The following is a 25,813-nucleotide window of genomic DNA, read 5'->3' as shown; positions in this document are numbered from 1 at the left end:
GGAGCCCAAAGAGGCTTTTGCAGCTTCTGATGTGAAAAGTTCAGCAAAAGCAGATGAGGATAATAATGTGACTTTTTACCTGATGATAACTTTGGGCTCAGTTTCAGCACTTTTTCTCATCAGTATCATCGTGCTGATTGCAATGCAGTGCTCAAAATCCACAGACTATACTTCTAAATATCTACAAGAGACTAATTATGACGGGACACTGTGTCACAGCATCCAGTACAGATCTGGAGACAAACGGTACATGTTAGTTGGACCCAGAATGAGTATAGGATCTACTATAGTCCCGGGCAGTCATGCGAATACACTAGTGCTTCCTGACAGGAGGAGAACATCTGGAGAGGTAAGAGCTTGAAAACTATGTGATATATAGCATGGTTATACGCATCATGCTCCATCATTGCTCTCTGCTCAATGGCATATTTCCATTTTGTTATCCTTCTAAAGTCCCTAGTTCACAGAACAATACCAAACAACTCAACATGATCTCTACCACTTCACAAGTCTGATTAGAAGTTTAATGCTTATCATTTGTACAAAGTTATATACAATAATATTACAAGCATACAGGTTTTTTCTTTGTGTTGTGCTCGAAGTTTTCTTTTCATCTTGTTTCTAAAGTCTTTCAAAATGCATTGTTTTCTCCTATGTATTCTAATAGGACTGCTTGAGATTATTTTATCTTTTATTGTCTTATTTATCATGCAAAGTGCTTGGTTGCATAGTAAAACATGTAAAAATGGAAGGTCGAACAAGCAAAATGTTGGACATGAATAGATAACTCTGTCTACAATAGCCACTCTGCACTGTGGGTTGGTTGTGCACATGCACACTCATAGCCTTGATGAATACTTACAAATGTGATAAGCATAAAATAGCTCATCCTTTGTAAAGAGGATGGTCTTCATGGACAGTATATGATTGTTGCCATTGTTTGCAGTTCTGAAAATAAAGATTCGCTGCAAATCAGAGTAATTATAGTCTGTATTTAGGACTGTAGGGCAGTGATCTTTTTGGCAGTTGGATCCTAGAACATTCCAATTTCTGATCTATTATTGACTAAAAAGTTGGAAGAAGTTGCAGTGTTTCTGTTTTGAGCAGAATGTATGGCTTTGTTGTTTTAGTGGTGAACTACGTTTGTTATTGTGAGTGTGACTACTTGTGATTGCTGTCCATGGTGCAGATGTTTTCGATGTTAAAAAGATGTGATGAACTGAGAAGTTTTGACTTACTTGTTTTAAAACTGTTTTAACTACTTTTGTTTTTAGAGGGATATTGCTTGTGATTGCTGTCCATGGTGCTGAAAGACATGAACAGGTCAAGCCAGTAAAGCGATGTTAAATCAACAAACCGTTTGGTAGCTTAAATTTATATAGAATAGGCAGAGAGAAAGAGAGAGAAGCTTGAACAATGTTAAAATGCTGACATTTTGTTGGTTTGTCAAGGCCCGTCACACCTCAGGTTCTGTTGTCACTGCTGAAGTAACATTTTAAAAATGTGATAAAAATCAGTTTGCAGCACTAACCTCTGGGTGTCACTATTAAATCGGTAAACGACTTTATCCCTCCCCTCATGAACCTTTTGTTTGTCGTCTTACTAGAGCAAAGGAAACACTTCAATCAAGCAGGCCAGCCGATGAAATCACGTCTGCGTTCTGTAAAAATGCCAGAGTCGGCGGACTGACATAAATAATTGTTTATCGCATTAATAGGCTCTTGGATGTCAATGTATTGTTATATAAGAATGGGATCGGATACAAAAACTCCAACAAGGAACTGCTCTTGCTTTGCTTTTTGTGGAGCTCTACTTCTGATTTTCGGAAATCAAGCTTTTGCTCAGATTAGGTACTCTGTTCCAGAGGAGGTGAAAGACGGAACTGTTGTTGGAAACGTTGCGAAGGACCTTGGGCTTGACATCATTTCTCTGATTGATCGACGGTTCCGTGTTGTAGCTGGAAGTAAAGACGCTATTTTTGAGGTAAACCAGCATAATGGGGCGTTGTACGTCCATAATCAAATTGACAGAGAAGAGCTCTGTCAAGGCAGCGGTGCCTGTCTAATGGAGCTGAAAATCCTTGTTGAAAACCCTTTGGAAATACACTATGTAGTTGTAGAAATTACTGATGTAAATGATCACTCTCCCGCTTTTCCTGAAAATGAACAGACATTTGAAATAGCAGAACATACGTTGCCAGGAAAGCGATTTCAGTTGCACACTGCTCGCGACCCGGATGCTGGAATTAACTCGATTCGTACATACACTTTAACATCAAATGAACATTTTGAAGTAAATATCCGCCAAAGTGATGCCGGTAAAATACCATTTTTAGTCCTTAAGAAGTCATTAGACAGAGAACAAAAGAACAAACACGCGCTACTTGTCACAGCAGTTGATGGAGGTAAACCTCCAAGAACAGGCACACTGAATGTTTCCATTATTGTTCTTGACAGTAATGACAATCGTCCGATATTTAGTCAGGAGATTTACCAAACTGAACTACAAGAAAACGTTCTAGTTGGCACTTTTGTATTTAGAATGAATGCCACGGATCCAGATGAAGACACGAATGGACAAATTGAATACAGCTTTGGAAAAACCTTAAGGCGTGAAGTCTATGACATTTTTGTACTGCACAAATTAACTGGAGAAATTAGAGTAATTGGAGTAGTGGACTATGAAGAAAACGACTTATATGAACTGGACGTTGAGGCATCAGATAAAGGAACACCTCCACTGACAGGTGAGTGTAGGGTCATTGTAAAAATAAAAGATGTCAACGATAATCCGCCGGAAATAGAAGTTACATCACTGTCAAATACAGTGTCTGAAGACTCAAAGCCTGGCACAACTATTTCACTTCTTAGTGTGCGAGATAAAGACTCCGGTGTGAATGGAAAAACTATTTCACACATTGTCAATGACGTGCCTTTTGACTTAAAGCCGTCCTATAAAGAGAGCACGTATTCAGTTGTTACTAAAGATTTTTTGGATCGAGAGCAGGTGCCACAGTACGAAATATTAATAAAAGCAACCGACTGTGGCGAGCCTCCCTTATTTACCTTTAAAACTCTGAACATTCAGATATCAGATGTAAATGACAACAGTCCACATTTCGAACAAACCACTTTAGAAGTTTATCTTGCAGAAAATAATGTTGCCGGAAAGTCAATATTCTCTGTAAGCGCAACAGACAGTGATCTGAATGACAATGCAGCAGTTTCTTACCATATTATAAGAGAAAGGACTCAAAATGACATAAAGTCTTTCCTAAATATAAATCCTGACAATGGACTCATTTCATCCTTAAAAAGTTTTGACTTTGAAACACTGAAAACTTTCCACTTCCACGTTGTTGCGTCAGATTCTGGAACACCGTCACTAAGCAGCAACGTCACTGTGAACGTGTTCATTCTGGATCAGAACGACAACACTCCAGTCATCCTGTATCCAGTCAGCTCTAACGGTTCTGCTGAAGGTGTGGAGGAGATTCCCCGCAACGTGAACGCAGGACACTTGGTGACTAAAGTCAGAGCCTATGACGCTGATATAGGATATAACGGCTGGTTACTGTTTTCACTGCAGGAAGTTACTGACCACAGTCTCTTTGGTTTGGACCGCTATACAGGACAGATCAGAACACTTCGCTCATTCACAGAGACAGACGAGGCTGAGCATAAACTGGTCATACTGGTCAAAGACAATGGAAACGTTTCACTCTCAGCAACAGCTACTGTGATTGTCAAACTTGTGGAGCCCAAAGAGGCTTTTGCAGCTTCTGATGTGAAAAGTTCAGCAAAAGCAGATGAGGATAATAATGTGACTTTTTACCTGATGATAACTTTGGGCTCAGTTTCAGCACTTTTTCTCATCAGTATCATCGTGCTGATTGCAATGCAGTGCTCAAAATCCACAGACTATACTTCTAAATATCTACAAGAGACTAATTACGATGGGACACTGTGTCACAGCATCCAGTACAGATCTGGAGACAAACGGTACATGTTAGTTGGACCCAGAATGAGTATAGGATCTACTATAGTCCCGGGCAGCCATGCAAATACACTAGTGCTTCCTGACAGGAGGAGAACATCTGAAGAGGTAAGACCATGTTTAAATGCTATCACTCAAGCTGTTTTGCAGTTACGGTTACACAATCTCATTTAAATTCATATCCAAATATCAGGGGTCTCAGTGCCATGAAAGATTATTTTTTATACAAGTAATACATTTTAAGTGGTTTAACATGATTTCAACAATAAGTGTCAATATTGATTATTTTGCATCTCTCCCAGCTGGCTATGTAATGGGAGCTTGATGGTCAATATTTTTTAAAAACCGTTTTTGCTGGAATTGTTGCATTTCATGCTCAAATATGACAATGGAATGAATCCCTCCAATAAAGTGAACAAAAGAAATACACACAAGTTGTAATTAAGTGTTTCTAATGCGTGAGTCTAAATAACATATTGTCATGTGAGATGACCAGTGAATCGCCTCTTCATATACAGTGTTTGGTGATGAGATTATAGGAGGGAGGACAAAACGTTTTTTGTTTTTTGTTTTTTTGGAATCGCATGGTGGCACTAAACAACAAGAAATAAGCATCACGCAGTTCACTATATGTAGGTCTGTGAGACTGCCTCTGAAGCATTCAAGAGAGCAGCATTATCATCCGATAGTGTTTATTTTAACGATTTTCTCCTCCATAGTAACCGAACGTAAGAGGTGGCTTCTTTCTTCAGTTAGTGGATATGTAAACAGTGTGTAAACATCACTTGATATTTGTTGAATTTATCCACTGACATCAGACAATGGAACAAAGCGGACAGGACTCCTGGCGAAAAGGCAGAAAATGGCTTGCCTTCGCGTTGGCTTTTACTTTGACTTTAGGCACGGCCTTGGGACAGATACGATATACTATATCAGAAGAGATCAAGGAAGGAACTGCTGTTGGGAATATAGCAAAGGACTTGGGGATTGATCCAAATATATTAAAAGCAAGGGGATTTCGCATTGTTTCTGGCTCCACTGAACCCCTTTTCCAGGTAAACCAAAATGACGGGATTTTATACGTAAATCGTAAAATTGACCGAGAGAAAATATGCCAGCGGACCGTTGTATGTTTGATAAACCTTAAAAGTGTGCTAGAGAACCCACTCGAGATCCATTATGTTGCAGTAGAAGTTTTAGACGTAAATGATCATTCGCCCTCTTTCCCAGAGAACAACAAAAGGCTAGAGATTTCCGAGTCCACTTTACCGGGAACAAGATTTCAGCTGCATGCTGCTCTCGATCCCGATGGCGGCGTTAATTCCATTCAACAGTATAAACTAAGTCCGAATAAAAATTTTCGTTTAGAAGTGAAAGATCGCGGGAAAGATGGCAAAGTGCCTATTTTACAATTACAAAGCCCATTAGACAGAGAAGCATTTAGCAGCCATACACTACTGCTTACAGCCCAGGATGGGGGGAAACCCCCGAAATCAGGGACCATGGAGATATTAATAGATGTTTTAGATGTGAATGACAATGCTCCAGTTTTTATAAAAGATGCCTATTCTGCAGAGATAAATGAGAATTCACCCATAGGCACAATAGTCATACGAGTAAACGCCACAGATGTAGACGAAGGATTAAACGGAGAAGTTAGTTTTTCATTTGGTAATGTAAATAGCAAGGTGCGCGAATTGTTTGATGTTGACCCGACCACAGGTGAAATAACTGTGAAAGGACAATTAGACTATGAAGTGGATGACAGTTATGAGATAGATATTCAAGCATCTGACAACGGTGCTGTTCCACTTAGAACTGATAAAAGCGTGTCTGTAAATATTAAAGACATAAATGACAATGCACCTGTAATTGACGTAACGTCACTGTCTAACAAAATATCAGAGGATTCTAGACCAGGAACCACTGTAGCACTTCTTAGTATTACCGATCTGGATTCTGGAGTGAACGGAAAAGTTATCAGCTTTGTAAAAGGCGATGTTCCTTTCACACTGACGCCTTCAATACAGGACAATATGTACGCTGTAGTGACAAAGTCAAAACTTGACAGGGAAAACAAATCAATTTATGATGTAACAGTAATAGCGAAAGATGCTGGTGAACCAGCCTTAACATCTGAAAAAACATTAAGAGTTGTTGTATCCGATGTAAACGATAACAGTCCAGAGTTTTCCATGAGAGGATATAATTTTTATGTTACTGAGAATAATCCTCCAGGAATGTCGGTATTTTCTTTAATCGCCTCTGATCGTGATGAAGGAATTAATGCTCTGGTATCCTATAATATCCTCAGAGAAGGAAGCGAAGATAGTAAAGTGACCTCATTTCTAAACATAAACTCTGAAAATGGAGACATTTTGGCGCTGAAAAGTTTTGACTTTGAAACACTGAAAACTTTCCAGTTCAAAGTTGTTGCGTCAGATTCTGGAACTCCGTCACTAAGTAGCAATGTCACCGTGAACGTATTCATTCTGGATCAGAACGACAACGCTCCAGTCATCCTGTATCCACTCAGCTCTAATGGTTCTGCTGAAGGTGTGGAGGAGATTCCCCGCAATGTGAACGCAGGACACTTGGTGACTAAAGTCAGAGCCTATGACGCTGATATAGGATATAACGGCTGGTTACTGTTTTCACTGCAGGAAGTTACTGACCACAGTCTCTTTAGTTTGGACCGCTATACAGGACAGATCAGAACACTTCGCTCATTCACAGAGACAGACGAGGCTGAACATAAACTGGTCATACTGGTCAAAGACAATGGCAACGTTTCACTCTCAGCAACAGCTACTGTGATTGTCAAACTTGTGGAGCCCAAAGAGGCTTTTGCAGCTTCTGATGTGAAAAGTTCAGCAAAAGCAGATGAGGAAAATAATGTGACTTTTTACCTGATGATAACTTTGGGATCAGTTTCAGCACTTTTTCTCATCAGTATCATCGTGCTGATTGCAATGCAGTGCTCAAAATCCACAGACTATTCTTCTAAATATCTACAAGAGACTAACTATGATGGGACACTGTGTCACAGCATCCAGTACAGATCTGGAGACAAACGCTACATGTTAGTTGGACCCAGAATGAGTATAGGATCTACTATAGTCCCTGGAAGTCATGCAAATACCCTGGTGATGCCTGACAGGAGAAGAACATCTATGGAGGTAAGACTTTAAAAATGCTGTGCTCTGTTTACGAGCAAACACTTTTGTCTGTGGTGGTGGACAAAGTTGGACTACCATATGTCCAAAACCTTTTCATAAACTCGAACATCAACTGCATAATTAAAAAAAAAAACACTTACGAACATCATAATATGTGGACAAAGTGCGACTCTCTTTTTCTGGACCTGTGTCACAATATTTCAGTTTCTTTTGCCCGTGTTATTGTTATGTTGTCACAAATTAGTGTTGTTCGGCTGTGTCCATGACAAGAGTTGTTAGTATGCTAATCGTCTTGATCAGCCATAATTTCCCTTTCTGATATTGCTTAGCCATATGGTTTATCTTTCCTGTAAGAATTGATATATTCTCAAGGCAATTATGATTGCCAGAAAAAAAAAAATAAATAAATAAATAAATAAATAATCAACTGTCTCCTATTTAAAAATAAAGAATAAAGTCTAGGAAAATGTAACTACCTTCTTCCACAAATGGCCACATACATTTTCTTACCTAATTCCACGTTCTACCTACACTTGCTACGTAATTAAGGTGATCGGTTGTGTGAGGCAGCACCACTGCTGTCCAAGGTGCTGAAATTCAGCGGCTTCACTGTTGCCAGTAAAAATAGAGGTAATGTAATGTCATAAAAACATGCTAAAAATGAATACTTCTTCAGACCACTTAATTTGGACAACAATATAGCGATTCAGCGGTTTAGATCATGGAAATAAAATACTGCCACTTCAACCAGCTTTAAGTATATTAGATAAAACTGTTTCTCCACTTTTATCTTCATCTCTCCTAGTAAGTTTGCTGACAAAACATAGTACTCTGCAAACGGAATGTACTTCTAAACGGGTTAAAATAATATGGAATATTGTCCTCCTGGTGTCACTGTAACATCAACGAGGACATAAAGGAGGTCGTCCCTCCCCTAACAAAGCTTTTGTTTGGTACCTCACAGCAGATCATGCATTTGATGTGAGAACCGCTGTCAGATAAGACCGTGTGGTGTTCGGATACAAAGAACTGATCATCCAAGGGAAAGGTTCCTGCCTGTTTATGTTGTTGGATAACGATGGAGAGCAAAAGACGATCGAGGGACTACTGTTGGTTTGCTTTTCATGTGTGTTTGTTGGTGTTTTTCGGAGAGCAGGCTGTGGCAGAATTGAGGTACTCTATTCCAGAGGAGGTGAAAGAAGGAACTGTTGTTGGAAATGTTGCCAAGGATCTTGGTCTGGAAAAAACGTCTTTGGCTGATCGACGTTTCCGTGTTGTGTCTGGATCTAAGGACACATTTTTTGAGGTAAACTCCGACAGTGGTGCTTTACAGGTTAGTAAGAAAATCGACAGGGAGGACCTCTGTCACGGTATTGGTGCGTGTATAATAGAGCTAAAAATCCTCGTTGAAAATCCTTTGGAAATGCACCATGTTGTTATAGAAATCACTGATGTTAATGATCACTCGCCCAGTTTTCCCGAAAAGGTGCAGACTTTTGAAATAGGAGAGCAGTCATCTCCGGGAACACGATACGAACTACATGCGGCCCGTGATCCGGATGCTGGAATGAACTCTATCCGCACATACACATTAACATCAAATGATCATTTTGAAATAGATATTAGTCAAAGTGATGAAGATAAAATACAATTTTTAGTGTTAAAGAAGTCGTTGGACAGAGAACAAAAGGATAAACACGTGTTATTTGTTACAGCAGTTGATGGAGGTAAACCTCCAAGATCAGGCACACTGAATGTTTCTATTATCGTTCTTGATAGTAATGACAACCGTCCAATATTTAGTCAGGATACTTACCAAACTGAAATTGAAGAAAACATGTCAGTTGGCATTGCGGTTACAAAAGTGAATGCAACAGATCCAGACGAAGGTAGTAATGGTGAAATAGAGTACAGTCTCAGCAAAACACTGGCACGTAAAGTCTACGAGATATTTGAATTGGATCGTTTAAGTGGACAAGTTAAATTGAAAGGGGCGTTGGATTTTGAGGATTCGGAGATTTATAAACTAGAAGTTCAAGCATCTGATAAAGGACAGCCTCCATTAACAGGAAGGTGTAGAGTCATTATAAAGATTAAAGACATCAATGATAATCCACCGGAAATAGAAGTAACATCACTGTCAAATAAAGTGTCTGAAGGTTCAAAGCCTGGCACAGTTATTTCACTTATTAGTGTGAAGGATAAAGATTCTGGTGTTAATGGAAAAGTTATTTTACACATAATCGATGATGTCCCTTTTGAATTAAAGCCCTCCTATAAGGAAAATATCTATTCAATTGTTACTAAGGAATTCTTGGATCGAGAGCAGGTGCCACAGTATGAAATAACAATAAAAGCAACCGACTGCGGTGACCCTCCTTTATCTACATTTAAAACTCTGAACATTCAGATATCAGATGTAAATGACAACAGTCCACAATTCGACCAAAGTCCTATACAGTTTTACCTGGTAGAAAATAACGTTGCTGGAAAGTCCATATTCTCTATAAGCGCAACAGATAACGATATTAATGAAAATGCAGCTGTTACATATCACATTCTTAGAGGAGGGAGTGAAAATGATTTAACGCTATCTTTCCTAAACATCAATTCAGAAAATGGACAGATTTCAGCACTAAAGAGTTTTGACTTTGAAACACTGAAAACTTTCCAGTTCAGAGTTGTTGCGTCAGATTCTGGAACTCCGTCACTAAGCAGCAATGTCACGGTGAACGTGTTCATTCTGGATCAGAACGACAACACTCCAGTCATCCTGTATCCACTCAGCTCTAACGGTTCTGCTCAAGGTGTGGAGGAGATTCCCCGCAATGTGAACGCAGGACACTTGGTGACTAAAGTCAGAGCCTATGACGCTGATATAGGATATAACGGCTGGTTACTGTTTTCACTGCAGGAAGTTACTGACCACAGTCTCTTTGGTTTGGACCGCTATACAGGACAGATCAGAACACTTCGCTCATTCACAGAGACAGACGAGGCTGAGCATAAACTGGCCATACTGGTCAAAGACAATGGCAACGTTTCCCTCTCAGCAACAGCTACTGTGATTGTCAAACTTGTGGAGCCCAAAGAGGCTTTTGCAGCTTCTGATGTGAAAAGTTCAGCAAAAGCAGATGAGGATAATAATGTGACTTTTTACCTGATGATAACTTTGGGCTCAGTTTCAGCACTTTTTCTCATCAGTATCATCGTGCTGATTGCAATGCAGTGCTCAAAATCCACAGACTATACTTCTAAATATCTACAAGAGACTAACTATGATGGAACACTGTGTCACAGCATCCAGTACAGATCTGGAGACAAACGGTACATGTTAGTTGGACCCAGAATGAGTATAGGATCTACTATAGTCCCCGGCAGCCATGCGAATACACTAGTGCTTCCTGACAGGAGGAGAACATCTGAAGAGGTAAGACTTAAATATGTACCAAGTGTTTATTTATTTTTTCAGATGTGGATCACCTTATTTGAAGTCAGTAGACTTATCTTATTCAGTCTGTTTAAACCGTGTTCAGGGTTGTTTGACACATATGCTATCGCGTCCTTTGTTTCCATAACAACAGGTGTCAACTTTGTCAGCTGACTATAACGTTACAGTCGCCTTCCTGCTTCTTTTTGCAAGTTCAACTATCTGATACACAGTTATGTTTTGGCTTCTTTTGTCTATTGACTCTTTTATACACACCATGCTCTCGCAGTCATTATGAACAAAGAGGCTTTTCCAAATAATGAAATAAATTATTCCTCTTCTACCAGTGAGAGAATTCAAAAAGCAAACGTCTTACTTGATTTTGGCCTATTTTTATAAACGTGGGCATTGAGCTTTGCCACAGACCATCTACAGTGATTAATCTATTTGCCATCCATATAGCACCTAACTGTAGTAAAACTATAAACACTCTAAAACAAAACGCATAGCATAGAGAATGGGCTTCTATTTTTTTTTCTTTTCTCAGATCCTTCAACTGCACTGCCACTTAAGATTCTTAACTATTTAGATTTTTCCTGGGCATAACATGTCAGTAAGTCACAATAATTTGCCTGTTTTTTCTGTGTGTAGCGAAGACAGAGAGAAGTATTGGTGATCATGTAGTTTTTTCACAACTTGTCCACTCTGTCGTTTTAGTGACTTTAAATCGTCTAAAATGTTTCCCTCTTGGTGTCACTGTTACCTTAACATAGCCACAAATGACGTAGTCCCTCCCCTAACAAAGCTTTTGTTTGGTACCTCACAGCATATAAGATGTAAGGGTGTGAGTCGGATGAGACGGTTTACCGTGTTCTCTAAACATGCGGCATTAAACGGCTCTGACATATTCATTTGACGTTCTTCAGAAACAGGGTCCTGTGTGTATGTGTGTTCCTGGACAAAGATGGGGAGCGAAAGACGATTCCGATCTCATAACCATTGGTTTGCTTTTCCTTTTTTCCTAATAATGTTTTTCGGAAAGCAGTCTGTGGCAGAATTGAGGTACTCTATTCCAGAGGAGATGAAAGAAGGAACCGTGGTGGGAAATGTTGCCAAAGATCTTGGTCTAGACAAAACCTCTTCGGTTGATCGGCGAATCCGTGTTGTGTCTGGATCTAAGGACGCTTTTTTCGAGGTAAATCCGGACAACGGTGCTTTACAGGTCAATAAGAAAATCGACAGAGAGGAGCTTTGCCTGGGAAGTGGTGCGTGTTTAATGGAGCTGAAAATCCTTGTTGAAAATCCATTGGAAATACACTATGTAGTTGTGGAAATTACTGATGTAAATGATCACTCCCCTAGTTTTTCCGAAAATGTGCAGACATTTGAAATAGGAGAGCAGTCATCTCAGGGAACAAGATTCGAGCTACATGCGGCCCGTGATCCGGATGCTGGAATGAACTCTATCCGCACATATATATTAACATCAAATGCTCACTTTGAAATAGAAGTTATTCAAAGCGATGAAGATAAAATACCATTTTTAGTGTTAAAGAAGTCGTTGGACAGAGAACAAAAGTATAAACACTTGTTATTTGTTACAGCAGTTGATGGAGGTAAACCTCCAAGATCAGGCACACTGAATGTTTCTATTACTGTTCTTGATATCAATGATAACCGTCCAATGTTTAGTCAGAACAATTACCAAACAGAAATATATGAAAACGTCTCGGTTGGAACTACTGTTACAAAAGTGAATGCAACAGATCCAGACGAGGGGCCGAACGGTGAAATAGAGTACAGCCTCAGCAAAACATTAGCACGTAAAGTCTACGAGATATTCGAATTAGATAGTTTAAGCGGACAAATTACATTGAAAGGATCACTGGATTTTGAGGAAGCGGACATTTATAAACTAGATGTTCAGGCATCAGACAAAGGAACGCCACCATTAACAAGCAGATGTAGAGTTATAGTAAAGATTAAAGACGTCAATGATAATCCGCCTGAAATAGAAGTAACATCACTGTCAAATACAGTGTCTGAAGACTCGAAGCCTGGCTCAGTTATTTCACTTATTAGTGTGACGGATAAAGACTCTGGAATAAATGGAAAAATTATTTCCAGCATAACCGGAAACGTTCCGTTTGAATTAAAACCTTCTTATAAGGAAAACACATATTCACTTGTGACTAGGGAAGTTTTAGATCGAGAGCAGGTGCCACAGTATGACATAACAATAAAAGCCATGGACTGCGGTGAGCCGCCAATATCAACTTTTAAAACTCTGAACATTCAGATATCAGATGTAAACGACAACAGTCCACATTTCGACCAAAGTCCAATACAGTTTTACCTGGTAGAAAATAACGTCGCTGGAAAGTCCATATTCTCTATAAGCGCAACAGACAATGATATTAACGAAAATGCAGCTGTTACATATCACATTCTTAGAGGAGGGAGTGAAAATGATTTAACGCCATCTTTCCTAAACATCAATTCAGATAATGGACAGATTTCAGCACTAAAGAGTTTTGACTTTGAAACACTGAAAACTTTCCACTTCCACGTTGTTGCGTCAGATTCTGGAAATCCGTCACTAAGCAGCAACGTCACGGTGAAGGTGTTCATTCTGGATCAGAACGACAACACTCCAGTCATCCTGTATCCACTCAGCTCTAACGGTTCTGCTGAAGGTGTGGAGGAGATTCCCCGCAATGTGAACGCGGGACACTTGGTGACTAAAGTCAGAGCCTATGATGCTGATATAGGATATAACGGCTGGTTACTGTTTTCACTGCAGGAGGTTACTGACCACAGTCTCTTTGGTTTGGACCGCTATACAGGACAGATCAGAACACTTCGCTCATTCACAGAGACAGACGAGGCTGAGCATAAACTGGTCATACTGGTCAAAGACAATGGCAACGTTTCACTCTCAGCAACAGCTACTGTGATTGTCAAACTTGTGGAGCCCAAAGAGGCTTTTGCAGCTTCTGATGTGAAAAGTCCAGCAAAAGCAGATGAGGATAATAATGTGACTTTTTACCTGATGATAACTTTGGGCTCAGTTTCAGCACTTTTTCTCATCAGTATCATCGTGCTGATTGCAATGCAGTGCTCAAAATCCACAGACTATACTTCTAAATATCTACAAGAGACTAATTACGATGGGACACTGTGTCACAGCATCCAGTACAGATCTGGAGACAAACGGTACATGTTAGTTGGACCCAGAATGAGTATAGGATCTACAATAGTCCCGGGAAGCCATGCAAATACACTAGTGCTTCCTGACAGGAGGAGAATATCTGAAGAGGTAAGCTGGTTTATTTTAACGGCCTAATTGGCTTTTTTAGGGTAGTAATAGCAAATACCCTTTTCTTCTTTTTGTGAGGTAAAGATGTCCATTTTGGGGGAATGACTCGAGTCTGAGTCACAATGTCGCTATCCATTGTGCTGAAACTGTGTTGACCTTTGTTTGATTGTGTTATAAAGCCATACTATATAGTTTTTACACTGTGTATGCATCTTGGTGAAATCGCCAGTATTATTTTAAAATCTTTCATATTTGTGGAGGAACAAACTAACTGGAAAGTGATCACTTGGTGTCAGTATGTGAGCAGAAAAGTGTTTCAAGAGAAGCCTTTTGTTACAGATAAGGGTCTTCCCCTTTGTGGGATGGGTTTTTTAGAACTGGATGCATCCTTTACACTCACAGCGAATATTTAGCATCTGCGATTTGGATAAAACGCTGCAAACTGTTTATGATATTTTAGGCGTATCTATTTTTTCATTTTATCACGGAGCCGTTATTCTGAATTATCGGGATTCATTTTTATCTGCTCGTTATGGAGCAGAAAAGACATGGAGCATCGAGAGAGCAATGGCTGGGGATTGCTTTCATTGTTTTATTAATTTTGCAGTGGAGCAGAGCTTCGGCGCAGATCAGATATTCCATTGCCGAGGAAGTTAAAGAAGGAACTGTTGTTGGGAATATAGCCAAGGATTTGGGATTAGAGATGAACGCTCTGAAAGAGCGAGGATGCCGTATTGTTGAGGGTTCAACAGAATCATTTTTTCATGTAAACCAGAATGATGGGATCTTGTATGTGGACCGAATAATTGACAGAGAGAAGGCCTGTGAACGGAGCAGTGTGTGCTTGATCAACCTAAAAACTGTGCTGGAAAACCCTCTTGAAATTCATTATGTGACCGTAGAGGTGCTGGATGTGAACGACCATTCTCCCAGCTTCTCAACGAAAGAGTCGCGGCTCGAAATTTCAGAATCAGTTTTACCAGGTTTGCGCCTACAGCTGCAAGCAGCACACGACCCAGATGTTGGTCAGTTGTCAGTCCAGGAATATAAACTCAGTCCTAATGATCATTTTCGTTTAGAAGTCAAAGATCGTGGAAAAGATGGGAAAATACCGATATTAGTTTTACTAAAGACGCTAGATAGGGAAACAAAGAAAAGCCATAAATTGCTTCTCACAGCTATTGATGGAGGGAAACCAAGTAAATCTGGAACAACTCAGCTGTTTGTTGACGTCTTGGATGTTAATGATAATATGCCTGTTTTCAACGAAGAAACGTACTCAGTGCGTTTAGAAGAAAATGCTCCAGTTGGCACAACAATTATACAAGTTAATGCCTCTGATTTAGACGAAGGATCCAATGGTGAGATTATCTATTCGTTAGGAAAAAATGTGAATAGCAGAATACGTGAACTGTTTCGTGTAGATTCAAATACAGGTGAAATTATTGTTCAAGATCTGATAGACTTTGAATCAGAGGAAAGTTATGAGATTGATATACAGGCGTCTGATAAAGGATCAGCTCCTTTAAGGACAGATAAAAGTGTGTCTGTGAATATTGTTGATTTGAATGATAACACCCCGCAGATAGAGGTTACGTCATTTTCAAGGGCAATACCAGAGGATGCAAGACTGGGAACCACTGTAGCATTAATCAGTGTCCTTGATAAAGACTCTGGTCTTAACGGGAAAGTTATTTGCTCATTTAATGAGGATGTCCCTTTCACATTATCGCCTTCAACGCAGGATAACATGTATTCTATAGTCACGAAATCGCCTTTGGATAGAGAGAAGCAATCCATATATGATGTTACAATTGTTGCAAAAGATGCAGGTGTACCATCGTTGTCTTCTGAAAAAAGCATTACTATTGTTATATCAGATGTGAATGATAACAGTCCAGAGTTTTCAGCGAGCCCTTACACATATTATGTTACAGAGAACAACTCTCCAGGAGCTTCTCTGTTTTCTGTGAGGGCATCAGACCATGACGAGGGCCATAATTCTCGTATCTTATATCATATACTAAGAGATGGAAAAGAAAATACTAAAATGCATTCATTCAATTTAAACATAAACTCTGATAATGGAGACATTATGGCGCTAAAAAGTTTTGACTTTGAAACACTGAAAACTTTCCACTTCCACGTTGTTGCGTCAGATTCTGGAACACCGTCACTAAGCAGCAATGTCACTGTGAACGTGTTCATTCTGGATCAGAACGACAACACTCCAGTCATCTTGTATCCACTCAGCTCTAACGGTTCTGCTGAAGGTGTGGAGGAGATTCCCCGCAATGTGAACGCAGGACACTTGGTGACTAAAGTCAGAGCCTATGATGCTGATATAGGATATAACGGCTGGTTACTGTTTTCACTGCAGGAAGTTACTGACCACAGTCTCTTTGGTTTGGACCGCTATACAGGACAGATCAGAACACTTCGCTCATTCACAGAGACAGACGAGGCTGAGCATAAACTGGTCATACTGGTCAAAGACAATGGCAACGTTTCACTCTCAGCAACAGCTACTGTGATTGTCAAACTTGTGGAGCCCAAAGAGGCTTTTGCAGCTTCTGATGTGAAAAGTCCAGCAAAAGCAGATGAGGAAAATAATGTGACTTTTTACCTGATGATAACTTTGGGCTCGGTTTCAGCACTTTTTCTCATCAGTATCATCGTGCTGATTGCAATGCAGTGCTCAAAATCCACAGACTATACTTCTAAATATCTACAAGAGACTAATTACGATGGGACACTGTGTCACAGCATCCAGTACAGATCTGGAGACAAACGGTACATGTTAGTTGGACCCAGAATGAGTATAGGATCTACTATAGTCCCGGGAAGCCATGCGAATACACTAGTGCTCCCTGACAGGAGGAGAACATCTGAGGAGGTGAGTAAATATTTAAATGTGCTATTTATACTATCTTAAGGATTACTTTTGTCTTTGGCAATTGTACTGAAATTGGATTTAAACTTAACCAACAAGAGAAACCTTCTCACTCAAAGCAATACGACGTATGATTTTTAGTATTGACCAATTTAAGGTGATAAATGCACCATCACGCATATTCACAAGGTGGCAGTACCTTATCATTATAACGCCTAATAGTGTCTCAGAGTAGGATACACAGTCCGCCCCTACTACGTTCAGTCCGGTTAGACAACATTTCGCTGGCAGACTCTGAATAAGCGCACGGTGGATACAAATCGGTGACTGTTTTTGTCACCGTGACTGTTTTTGTATTTTGTAAATTACATTCCCAGGAGAGGGGAATCTATTTCTTGCTGTGATGGACACAGAAATCTAGTGGACAATGATGGACGCGTTTGGATTCGTAAATTTACCTCAAATTATGAAACAAAGAGGACGGGACTCATGTCGACTACGATCACCATTGCTCATCGGTTTGGTTTTACTTTTATTTTTCACAGCAACCTCGGCACAACTGAGATACTCTATATCCGAAGAACTCAAAGAGGGGAGTTTTGTTGGGAATATAGCTAAAGATTTGGGAATAGACCTCAATGTAATGAAGCGCAGGGGATTTCGCATTATGTCCGGCTCGGGTGAACCACTTTTTAAGGTAAATGAGAATGACGGAGTCCTTTATGCAAACCATAAAATAGACCGTGAAGAAGTATGTAAGGAGAGCACTGTTTGTTTAATCAACCTCAAAACTGTTCTCGAAAACCCACTAGAAGTACATTATGTCACCGTGGAGATAATGGATTTAAACGACCACTCTCCCACATTTCCAGAAAAAACAAAAAGGCTCGAGATCTCCGAGTCTGCATTGCCCGGAGCAAAATATCAGTTACAAAATGCCCATGACCCGGATGGTGGCACAAACTCTGTCCAGAAGTATAAAATCAGTCAGAATGACCATTTTCGTTTAGAGATTAAAGATCGAGGAAGAGATGGTAAAACTCCGATTTTACAATTACAGAGGCAACTAGACAGAGAGGCAAAAAGTAACCATAAATTGGTGTTGACAGCTATAGATGGCGGAAACCCGCCAAAAACAGGCACAGTTGAAATATATATAGATGTTCTGGATGTTAATGACAATATGCCAGTATTCACCAAAGACACATATTCAGCAGTGCTAAAAGAGAACGCCCCAATTGGCACAACCGTTATCCAAGTTAACGCAACCGATTTGGACGAGGGTACCAACGGAGAAGTGCTTTATTCATTTGGCAGTGATGTAAAAGGTAAAATTCGAGAACTGTTTGATATTGACGCCGTCACTGGGGAAATCACTGTGAAAGGTCGTGTAGACTTTGAGGAACAAGACAGCTATGACATTGATGTTCAGGCCTCTGATAAAGGAAACATTCCATTCAGAACAGATAAAAGTGTTATTATTAAAATTGGAGATACAAACGATAATGCTCCTGAGATAGAGGTGGCATCATTGTCAAGTGCAGTTTCAGAGGACTCTAGACCAGGAACAACCGTAGCTCTCATCAGCATTACCGATTCAGATTCTGGCATGAACGGAAAAATAATTAGCTATGTCACCGAAGAAAGTCCCTTTACATTAACTCCATCAATACAGGATAACATGTTTGCTGTTGTGACTAAATCACTGCTTGACAGGGAACAACAATCAAGATATGATATTACAATAATCGCTAAAGACGCAGGTGAACCAGTCTTAACATCCAAAAAGACTATAAGCGTGTTTGTGTCAGATACGAATGATAACAGTCCGGAGTTTTCAATGAGCCCCTACAGTTTCTACATCACCGAAAATAACCCACCAGGAGGCCCAGTTTTTTCTGTAAGAGCGTCTGATCGAGACGAAGGAGATAATGCACATATTTCATATCATATTCTCAGGAATGCAGATCATGAAAATAAAGTGATATCATTTCTTAATATAAACTCTGATAATGGAGATGTTTTGGCGCTAAAAAGTTTTGACTTTGAAACACTGAAAACTTTCCACTTCCACGTTGTTGCGTCAGATTCTGGAACTCCGTCACTAAGCAGCAACGTCACAGTGAACGTGTTCATTCTGGATCAAAACGACAACGCTCCAGTCATCCTGTATCCACTCAGCTCTAACGGTTCTGCTGAAGGTGTGGAGGAGATTCCCCGCAATGTGAACGCAGGACACTTGGTGACTAAAGTCAGAGCCTATGACGCTGATATAGGATATAACGGCTGGTTACTGTTTTCACTGCAGGAAGTTACTGACCACAGTCTTTTTGGTTTGGACCGCTATACAGGACAGATCAGAACACTTCGCTCATTCACAGAGACAGACGAGGCTGAGCATAAACTGGTCATACTGGTCAAAGACAATGGCAACGTTTCACTCTCAGCAACAGCTACTGTTATTGTCATACTTGTGGAGCCCAAAGAGGCTTTTGCAGCTTCTGATGTGAAAAGTTCAGCAAAAGCAGATGAGGATAATAATGTGACTTTTTACCTGATGATAACTTTGGGCTCAGTTTCAGCACTTTTTTTCATCAGTATCATCGTGCTGATTGCAATGCAGTGCTCAAAATCCACAGACTATACTTCTAAATATCTACAAGAGACTAACTATGATGGAACACTGTGTCACAGCATCCAGTACAGATCTGGAGACAAACGGTACATGTTAGTCGGACCCAGAATGAGTATAGGGTCTACTATAGTCCCGGGCAGCCATGCAAATACACTAGTGCTTCCTGACAGGAGGAGAGCATCTGAGGAGGTAAGATCAATACTTTGACTTTCTCTTCCATAAGTGCACGTAACATAAGTTCAGATTTATACATTTTGTGAGGTAAGCACTACTGACTTTCATTATGGCAGTCTTATAAAATAAATGGTAAGATATTGCTTTCATACAATTATCAGACTCCCCTTTTGCACATGAAATGAACCATTTGATAAAGCAAACTAGTTTTTGCTGTTTTGCTAAATTGTTTACTAGGAAATTTGCATACGAAGAAGATGCGGATGTAAACTGAGTAGTAATATACATGCAATCAAGGTGATTAAGTTAACTAGTTGCATAACAACTTCCGATGTCTGGTGCCCAGTGGTTTGACAGACGATTGGATCTCATCTCTTCATTTAACTTCCTGCTAAATTAAAGACCATATGCGCCAGACTTTTTTTTTTTTTTTTTTTTTTTTTTTTTTTGCAATTGCAGTCTTATCCATATTTTGTCTGAAAATGCTCTAGTGGTTCAGCTGAGTATAGACTGTCGCTGTCCGTGGTGCTGAAACAGTCTTAAGAAAGTCCCTCTCCATTTTTATGCCTGTCATACTTTCTTTCCTGACAAAACCAGATACTCTCATTCAAACATCGGTAATAGAATGATAAGTAATAGTTAATGCATCTGTTAAATGAAGGTGAATAGGTATCGCTGTCTCCTCTGTGCTTTATAAGTGAGGATATGGCAGGCTGCTTTCTTAATTTTTTTCAAAAACTTTCTTTTTTGTGCAAAAAACACGTTTTTTAATACATGTTGCTATTATTTCAAACACACGACTGCACTGCGATTATCGATCACTTGGTGTCGGTATAGTGACATAAATGCTTCCACACTTTTTCGTCATAGCCAGTAGACCCATCCCCTTCCTCTCAAACCATCACTGGCAGAGCTTTTTACGTGCTAAAGGTTTGAGCACACAATTTAGCTTGAAATAAATCTCATGCTCTTTTTTGAGAACGGCTAGATTATGATAACAAACGTGACTGAAGAACTTCATATTTAATATGGCGGTATAGCTCTTTGAAATCTGTTTTATTTTAAATATTTAATCTTGTAATGGAACAAAGAGAGCGCCAGACATGGAGGGAGCGGAGAAAGTGGATTATCTACATGATGGTTTTGGTTACGTTATGGACCACAGCTTCAGGACAAGTCCGATATTCTATCGCTGAGGAAGTGAAAGAAGGAACTGTTGTTGGAAATATCGCGAAGGATTTAGGTCTCGATAAGAGCACACTGAAGGAGAGGGGGTACCGTATTGTCTACAGCTCGACAGAGCCTCCTTTTCGAGTGAATCAGGACGACGGTATCTTGTATGTGAACCGAAAGATTGACAGAGAGGAAGTGTGCGACCGCAGCAAGGTTTGTGTAATCGACTTAAAAACCGTGTTGGAAAACCCACTGGAGGTCCACTATGTAGCAGTAGAGATTCTGGATATAAACGACCACGCACCGAGCTTCCCCGAAAGTACAAAGATGTTAGAGATTTTTGAATCTGCATTACCAGGAGCAAGATTTCAGTTACAAGCTGCACGTGATGCTGATAGTGGTCCGTTATCCGTTCAGCAGTATAAGTTGAGTCATAATGAACATTTTCGTTTGGAGGTGAAAGATCGTGGTGAGGACCGTAAAACTCCTAGTTTAGTTCTGCAAAAAACACTTGATAGAGAAACCGTTAAGACCCATGTGTTGCTTCTGACAGCCACTGATGGAGGAAAACCTCCAAGGTCCGGTAACATGACAATAACTGTTGATGTCTCTGACGTTAATGATAACCCTCCAGTTTTCACCCAGGACTCATATCATGTAAACTTAAAAGAAAATTCTCCTTTTGGCACGACTGTTATTTACGTAAATGCGACAGATATGGATGAAGGTTCAAATGGTGAAATTGTATATTCATTTGGCAATGACGTGGATACACGTGTACATAAGCGTTTTGATTTAAATCCAGTGATTGGAGTTATTACTGTAGCAGGGGCCATAGATTTTGAAGAGAGTGGGAGGTATGAAATTGATATTCAGGCATCAGACAAAGGTGCAGCTACACTGACAACAGACAAAACCGTCATTATAAACATTGTTGACGTAAACGACAATGCACCAGAGATTGATGTGACATCCTTTTCACGTGCACTCCCGGAAGATTCAAAACCAGGAACCACAGTGGCGTTGATTAGTGTTAAGGATTCAGATTCTGGTCTTAATGGAAAAGTGATGTGTCACATAGGCCAAGGTCTTCCTTTTCTGCTCACTCCGTCTTTACAAAATAACATGTATTCTCTGGTAACCAAATCACTTTTGGATCGCGAGCAGCAATCGCAATATAATGTAACAATTGTCGCTAAAGACGCAGGCGAACCATCCTTATCATCAGAAAAAACTATAAAAATTGTTGTGTCAGATGTGAACGACAATAATCCAGAGTTTTCACAGAACCCGTACACTTTCTATATAACTGAGAATAACAAACCAGGAGCGTCTATTTTGTCAGTGACAGCCCGTGATGACGATGAGGGAAGTAATGCTCTTATTTCATATCTCATTTTAAGGGAAAGGGGAAGAGAAAACCTGGTTTCCTCCTTTCTAAACATAAACTCTGATAATGGAGACATTTTGGCGCTAAAGAGTTTTGACTTTGAAACACTGAAAACTTTCCAATTCCACGTTGTTGCGTCAGATTCTGGAACACCGTCACTAAGCAGCAATGTCACAGTGAATGTGTTCATTCTGGATCAGAACGACAACGCTCCAGTCATCCTGTATCCACTCAGCTCTAACGGTTCTGCTGAAGGTGTGGAGGAGATTCCCCGCAACGTGAACGCAGGACACTTGGTGACTAAAGTCAGAGCCTATGACGCTGATATAGGATATAACGGCTGGTTACTGTTTTCACTGCAGGAAGTTACTGACCACAGTCTCTTTGGTTTGGACCGCTATACAGGACAGATCAGAACACTTCGCTCATTCACAGAGACAGACGAGGCTGAGCATAAACTGGTCATACTGGTCAAAGACAATGGCAACGTTTCACTCTCAGCAACAGCTACTGTCATTGTCAAACTTGTGGAGCCCAAAGAGACTTTTGCAGCTTCTGATGTGAAAAGTTCAGCAAAAGCAGATGAGGATAATAATGTGACTTTTTACCTGATGATAACTTTGGGCTCAGTTTCAGCGCTTTTTCTCATCAGTATCATCGTGTTGGTTGCAATGCAATGCTCGAAATCAACTGACTATACCTCCAAGTATTTGCAAGATACGAATTATGATGGAACACTGTGCCACAGCATCCAGTACAGATCTGGAGACAAACGGTACATGTTAGTTGGACCCAGAATGAGTATAGGATCTACTATAGTCCCGGGCAGTCATGCGAATACTCTAGTGCTTCCTGACAGGAGGAGAACATCTGAACAGGTAAGATTATTTTAACAGCTGATTATGGCATGTGTGTTTTCTGGAGGATGAAGGGTAAAACAAGTTTTGAGTAAACATGTGGATTCATTAGACATTATTATTTTTACTGAATGAAGCCTGTCCTTGGTGTTGATTTTCTTCACATGTACGATTATTTGTATGGACATCACAAGTACTGTGCTTTTCATAAACAACTACTTACTTTATATTTTTTGACATTCCCATCACATTTAATAGATTTAGTTTGGAAAGGTTATATAATCATTCTGCATTTATTAATGTTGCAAACTTTTTTCGACTTGTACATTAAATCAGCTTATACGATTTTTGGTTGTGGTGCTTTTGGTATGGGGCTTTATCGTCATCTTATGAGTTGCTCAATACATTGCCTGCAGTGATCCTCGGTATTGAACGTGTGTTAAACTCGAATGCTTTCATTGTTTTTCCTGAGATGAAGACAGGGAGACTGAGTTTGCAATGTGCCCAATCCTTTCCTCCCGGTCAAAAGCCAATTTAGATGTGTTTTGATCTCTTGACATGGGGATATCATGCCTTTGTACGTTGTAAGAGTATTTTTACATTGTTAAAAGACTACGGCAATATGTATAAATAACTTTTTCAACGCTTGGTGTCAGTGTAGTTCAGCGATTCTGTGCGTTTGCCAGCACTTTACGTCACGAGCTTTATTTGAACCAAGCTCTTGCATTTGTCTAAAACAGCATACTCGAGCGTACCATCGCGATTGCCAGCAACGAATGTGTTTTATTTTCAGCAGTTTTAGTAAAAACAGAAGTGGGTCGTCTTTCATGTCCGTGACGCACTAAGTCTATGTAAAAATACGACGTATTTCAATGGACTATTCTTTATCATCTTTAAGTCATGGAACAAAGAGGAGGATGCAAAGCCTGGAGGGAACGACGGTGTTGGTTTGCCTTCATGGTTGTGTTGGATGTTTTATGGAGCGGAGCTTTTGCACAGATCAGATATTCAATATCCGAGGAGGTTGAAGATGGAACCGTCGTTGGGAATATAGCTAAGGATTTGGGTCTAGATAAGAGTGCACTCAAAGACAGAGGATATCGCATTGTAACAGGCTCAACGGAACCCCTTTTTCATGTGAATCAAAACGATGGTATCCTGTACGTGAAAAGAAGAATAGACAGGGAGGAAGTGTGCGAACGGACCAGCCCATGTTTGATCCAACTGAAAACCGTGCTAGAAAATCCTTTGGAGATTCACTATGTGACAGTGGAAATACTTGATATAAATGATCACTCGCCAGTTTTTCCAGAGAAAGAGAAAAGGCTTGAAATTTCAGAGTCGGCTCTAGCAGGAGCGAGATTTCAGCTACAAGCTGCGCGCGACTCTGATGTAGGCCAGTTCTCAATTCAGCAATATAAACTCAGCCATAATGACTATTTTAGAGTGGAAGTCAAGGATAGAGGTGAAGATCGTAAAGTGCCATTTTTAGTTCTGCAGAAGCAGCTGGATAGAGAAACGGCTGGGAAACATAAGCTACGTCTCACAGCCGTTGATGGAGGAAAACCGGCGAAGTCTGGAAATATAGAAATAATTGTGGATGTACTTGATGTTAATGACAACTCGCCCGTGTTCAATAAAGAACTGTATTCTGCCACACTAAATGAAAACGTTCCCGTTGGCACTGTGGTGATTCAGGTAAATGCAACTGATTTGGACCAGGGTGCAAATGGCAAAATAATATATTCATTTGGAAATGAAGTTGATTCAAAATTAATGGATCTGTTTAGTATAGACGCAAACACTGGTGAAATCCAAGTAACAGGTCCAATAGATTTCGAGAAAAGTAGGATTTATGAAATTGACATTCAGGCCTCTGATAAAGGACCAGCTCCTCTAACAACTGACAAAAGTGTTCTGATAACTGTTATTGATGTTAATGATAATGCTCCTGAGATAGAAGTGACGTCATTTTCTAGCTCCATCAAGGAAGATTCAAAAATAGGCACTACAGTGGCCCTCATTAGCGTCAGTGATTTGGACTCTGGAATCAACGGTAAAGTCATTTGCACAATCAACGAAGATGTCCCTTTTACTTTATCTCCATCGTTACAAGAAAATATGTACGCTGTTGTAACTAGGTCAGAGTTGGACAGAGAAATTATTTCTCAGTATTATGTCACAATTGTTGCGAAAGACGCAGGTGACCCTCTATTTTTAACTGAAAAAACTATAAAAGTCGTTATATCAGATGTAAATGACAACAGTCCGGAATTTTCATCAAGTCCTTATACATTTTATATCACTGAGAACAACAAACCCGGAGCCTTGGTATTTTCAGTAAAAGCCTCTGATCGTGATGAAAGTGATAATGCTCTCATTTCATATCATATTTTAAGAGATGGACGCGGGAATAAATTGTCTTCTTTTTTAAACATAAACTCTGAAAACGGAGACATTTTAGCGCTAAAAAGTTTTGACTTTGAAACATTAAAAACTTTCCACTTCCACGTTGTTGCGTCAGATTCTGGAACTCCGTCACTAAGCAGCAACGTCACAGTGAACGTGTTCATTCTGGATCAGAACGACAACGCTCCAGTCATCCTGTATCCACTCAGCTCTAACGGTTCTGCTGAAGGTGTGGAAGAGATTCCCCGCAATGTGAACGCAGGACACTTGGTGACTAAAGTCAGAGCCTATGACGCTGATATAGGATATAACGGCTGGTTACTGTTTTCACTGCAGGAAGTTACTGACCACAGTCTCT

General features: G+C 40.0%; 6 protein-coding genes and 3 pseudogenes across 6 annotated transcripts; all 9 read left to right on the top strand.

Annotated features, from left to right (window-relative positions):
• The window catches only part of LOC111646600 (protocadherin alpha-8 pseudogene), a 2,249-nt pseudogene extending 1,888 nt beyond the window's left edge, over positions 1–361 (top strand).
• Positions 362–1,663: 1,302 nt separating this feature from the next.
• Positions 1,664–4,310, top strand: LOC147817348 (protocadherin alpha-8 pseudogene; annotated as a pseudogene).
• A 471-nt stretch (positions 4,311–4,781) lies between these two features.
• On the top strand, positions 4,782–7,187 carry LOC111646640 (protocadherin alpha-3-like). Its single transcript, XM_023396179.1, has one exon. The coding sequence runs from the start codon at positions 4,818–4,820 to the stop codon at positions 7,185–7,187; it is 2,370 nt and encodes a 789-aa protein (XP_023251947.1). The 5' UTR covers positions 4,782–4,817.
• A 991-nt stretch (positions 7,188–8,178) lies between these two features.
• Positions 8,179–10,779, top strand: LOC147817347 (protocadherin beta-15-like). The gene is made up of 2 exons (XM_087171026.1): positions 8,179–10,627; positions 10,712–10,779. The coding sequence occupies exons 1-2, from the start codon at positions 8,254–8,256 to the stop codon at positions 10,777–10,779; spliced, it is 2,442 nt and encodes an 813-aa protein (XP_087027152.1). The 5' UTR covers positions 8,179–8,253.
• A 705-nt stretch (positions 10,780–11,484) lies between these two features.
• On the top strand, positions 11,485–13,951 carry LOC147817346 (protocadherin gamma-A5-like). Its single transcript, XM_087171025.1, has one exon. It carries the CDS (start codon positions 11,570–11,572, stop codon positions 13,949–13,951), a length of 2,382 nt encoding a protein of 793 aa, XP_087027151.1. The 5' UTR covers positions 11,485–11,569.
• A 406-nt stretch (positions 13,952–14,357) lies between these two features.
• LOC111646599 (protocadherin alpha-8-like) lies at positions 14,358–17,090 on the top strand. The gene is made up of 2 exons (XM_023396127.1): positions 14,358–16,820; positions 17,040–17,090. The coding sequence occupies exons 1-2, from the start codon at positions 14,457–14,459 to the stop codon at positions 17,088–17,090; spliced, it is 2,415 nt and encodes an 804-aa protein (XP_023251895.1). The 5' UTR covers positions 14,358–14,456.
• A 37-nt stretch (positions 17,091–17,127) lies between these two features.
• LOC111646637 (protocadherin beta-15-like) lies at positions 17,128–20,562 on the top strand. Its single transcript, XM_023396175.2, has 2 exons — positions 17,128–19,641; positions 20,497–20,562. The coding sequence occupies exons 1-2, from the start codon at positions 17,245–17,247 to the stop codon at positions 20,560–20,562; spliced, it is 2,463 nt and encodes an 820-aa protein (XP_023251943.2). The 5' UTR covers positions 17,128–17,244.
• Positions 20,563–20,565: 3 nt separating this feature from the next.
• On the top strand, positions 20,566–23,082 carry LOC111646639 (protocadherin alpha-3-like). Its single transcript, XM_023396178.1, has one exon. It carries the CDS (start codon positions 20,707–20,709, stop codon positions 23,080–23,082), a length of 2,376 nt encoding a protein of 791 aa, XP_023251946.1. The 5' UTR covers positions 20,566–20,706.
• Positions 23,083–23,803: 721 nt separating this feature from the next.
• Positions 23,804–25,813, top strand: part of LOC111646598 (protocadherin alpha-8 pseudogene) — a 3,085-nt pseudogene continuing 1,075 nt past the window's right edge.

This window comes from Seriola lalandi, unplaced genomic scaffold (genome assembly GCF_002814215.2).
Source record: "Seriola lalandi dorsalis isolate HSWRI2012SDOR001 ecotype SW California unplaced genomic scaffold, Sedor1 jcf7180002054973, whole genome shotgun sequence".
Classification (NCBI taxonomy): domain Eukaryota; kingdom Metazoa; phylum Chordata; class Actinopteri; order Carangiformes; family Carangidae; genus Seriola; species Seriola lalandi.
The sequence above is the reverse complement of the archived record's forward strand: the minus strand, read 5'-3'. Positions and strand labels throughout refer to the sequence as shown.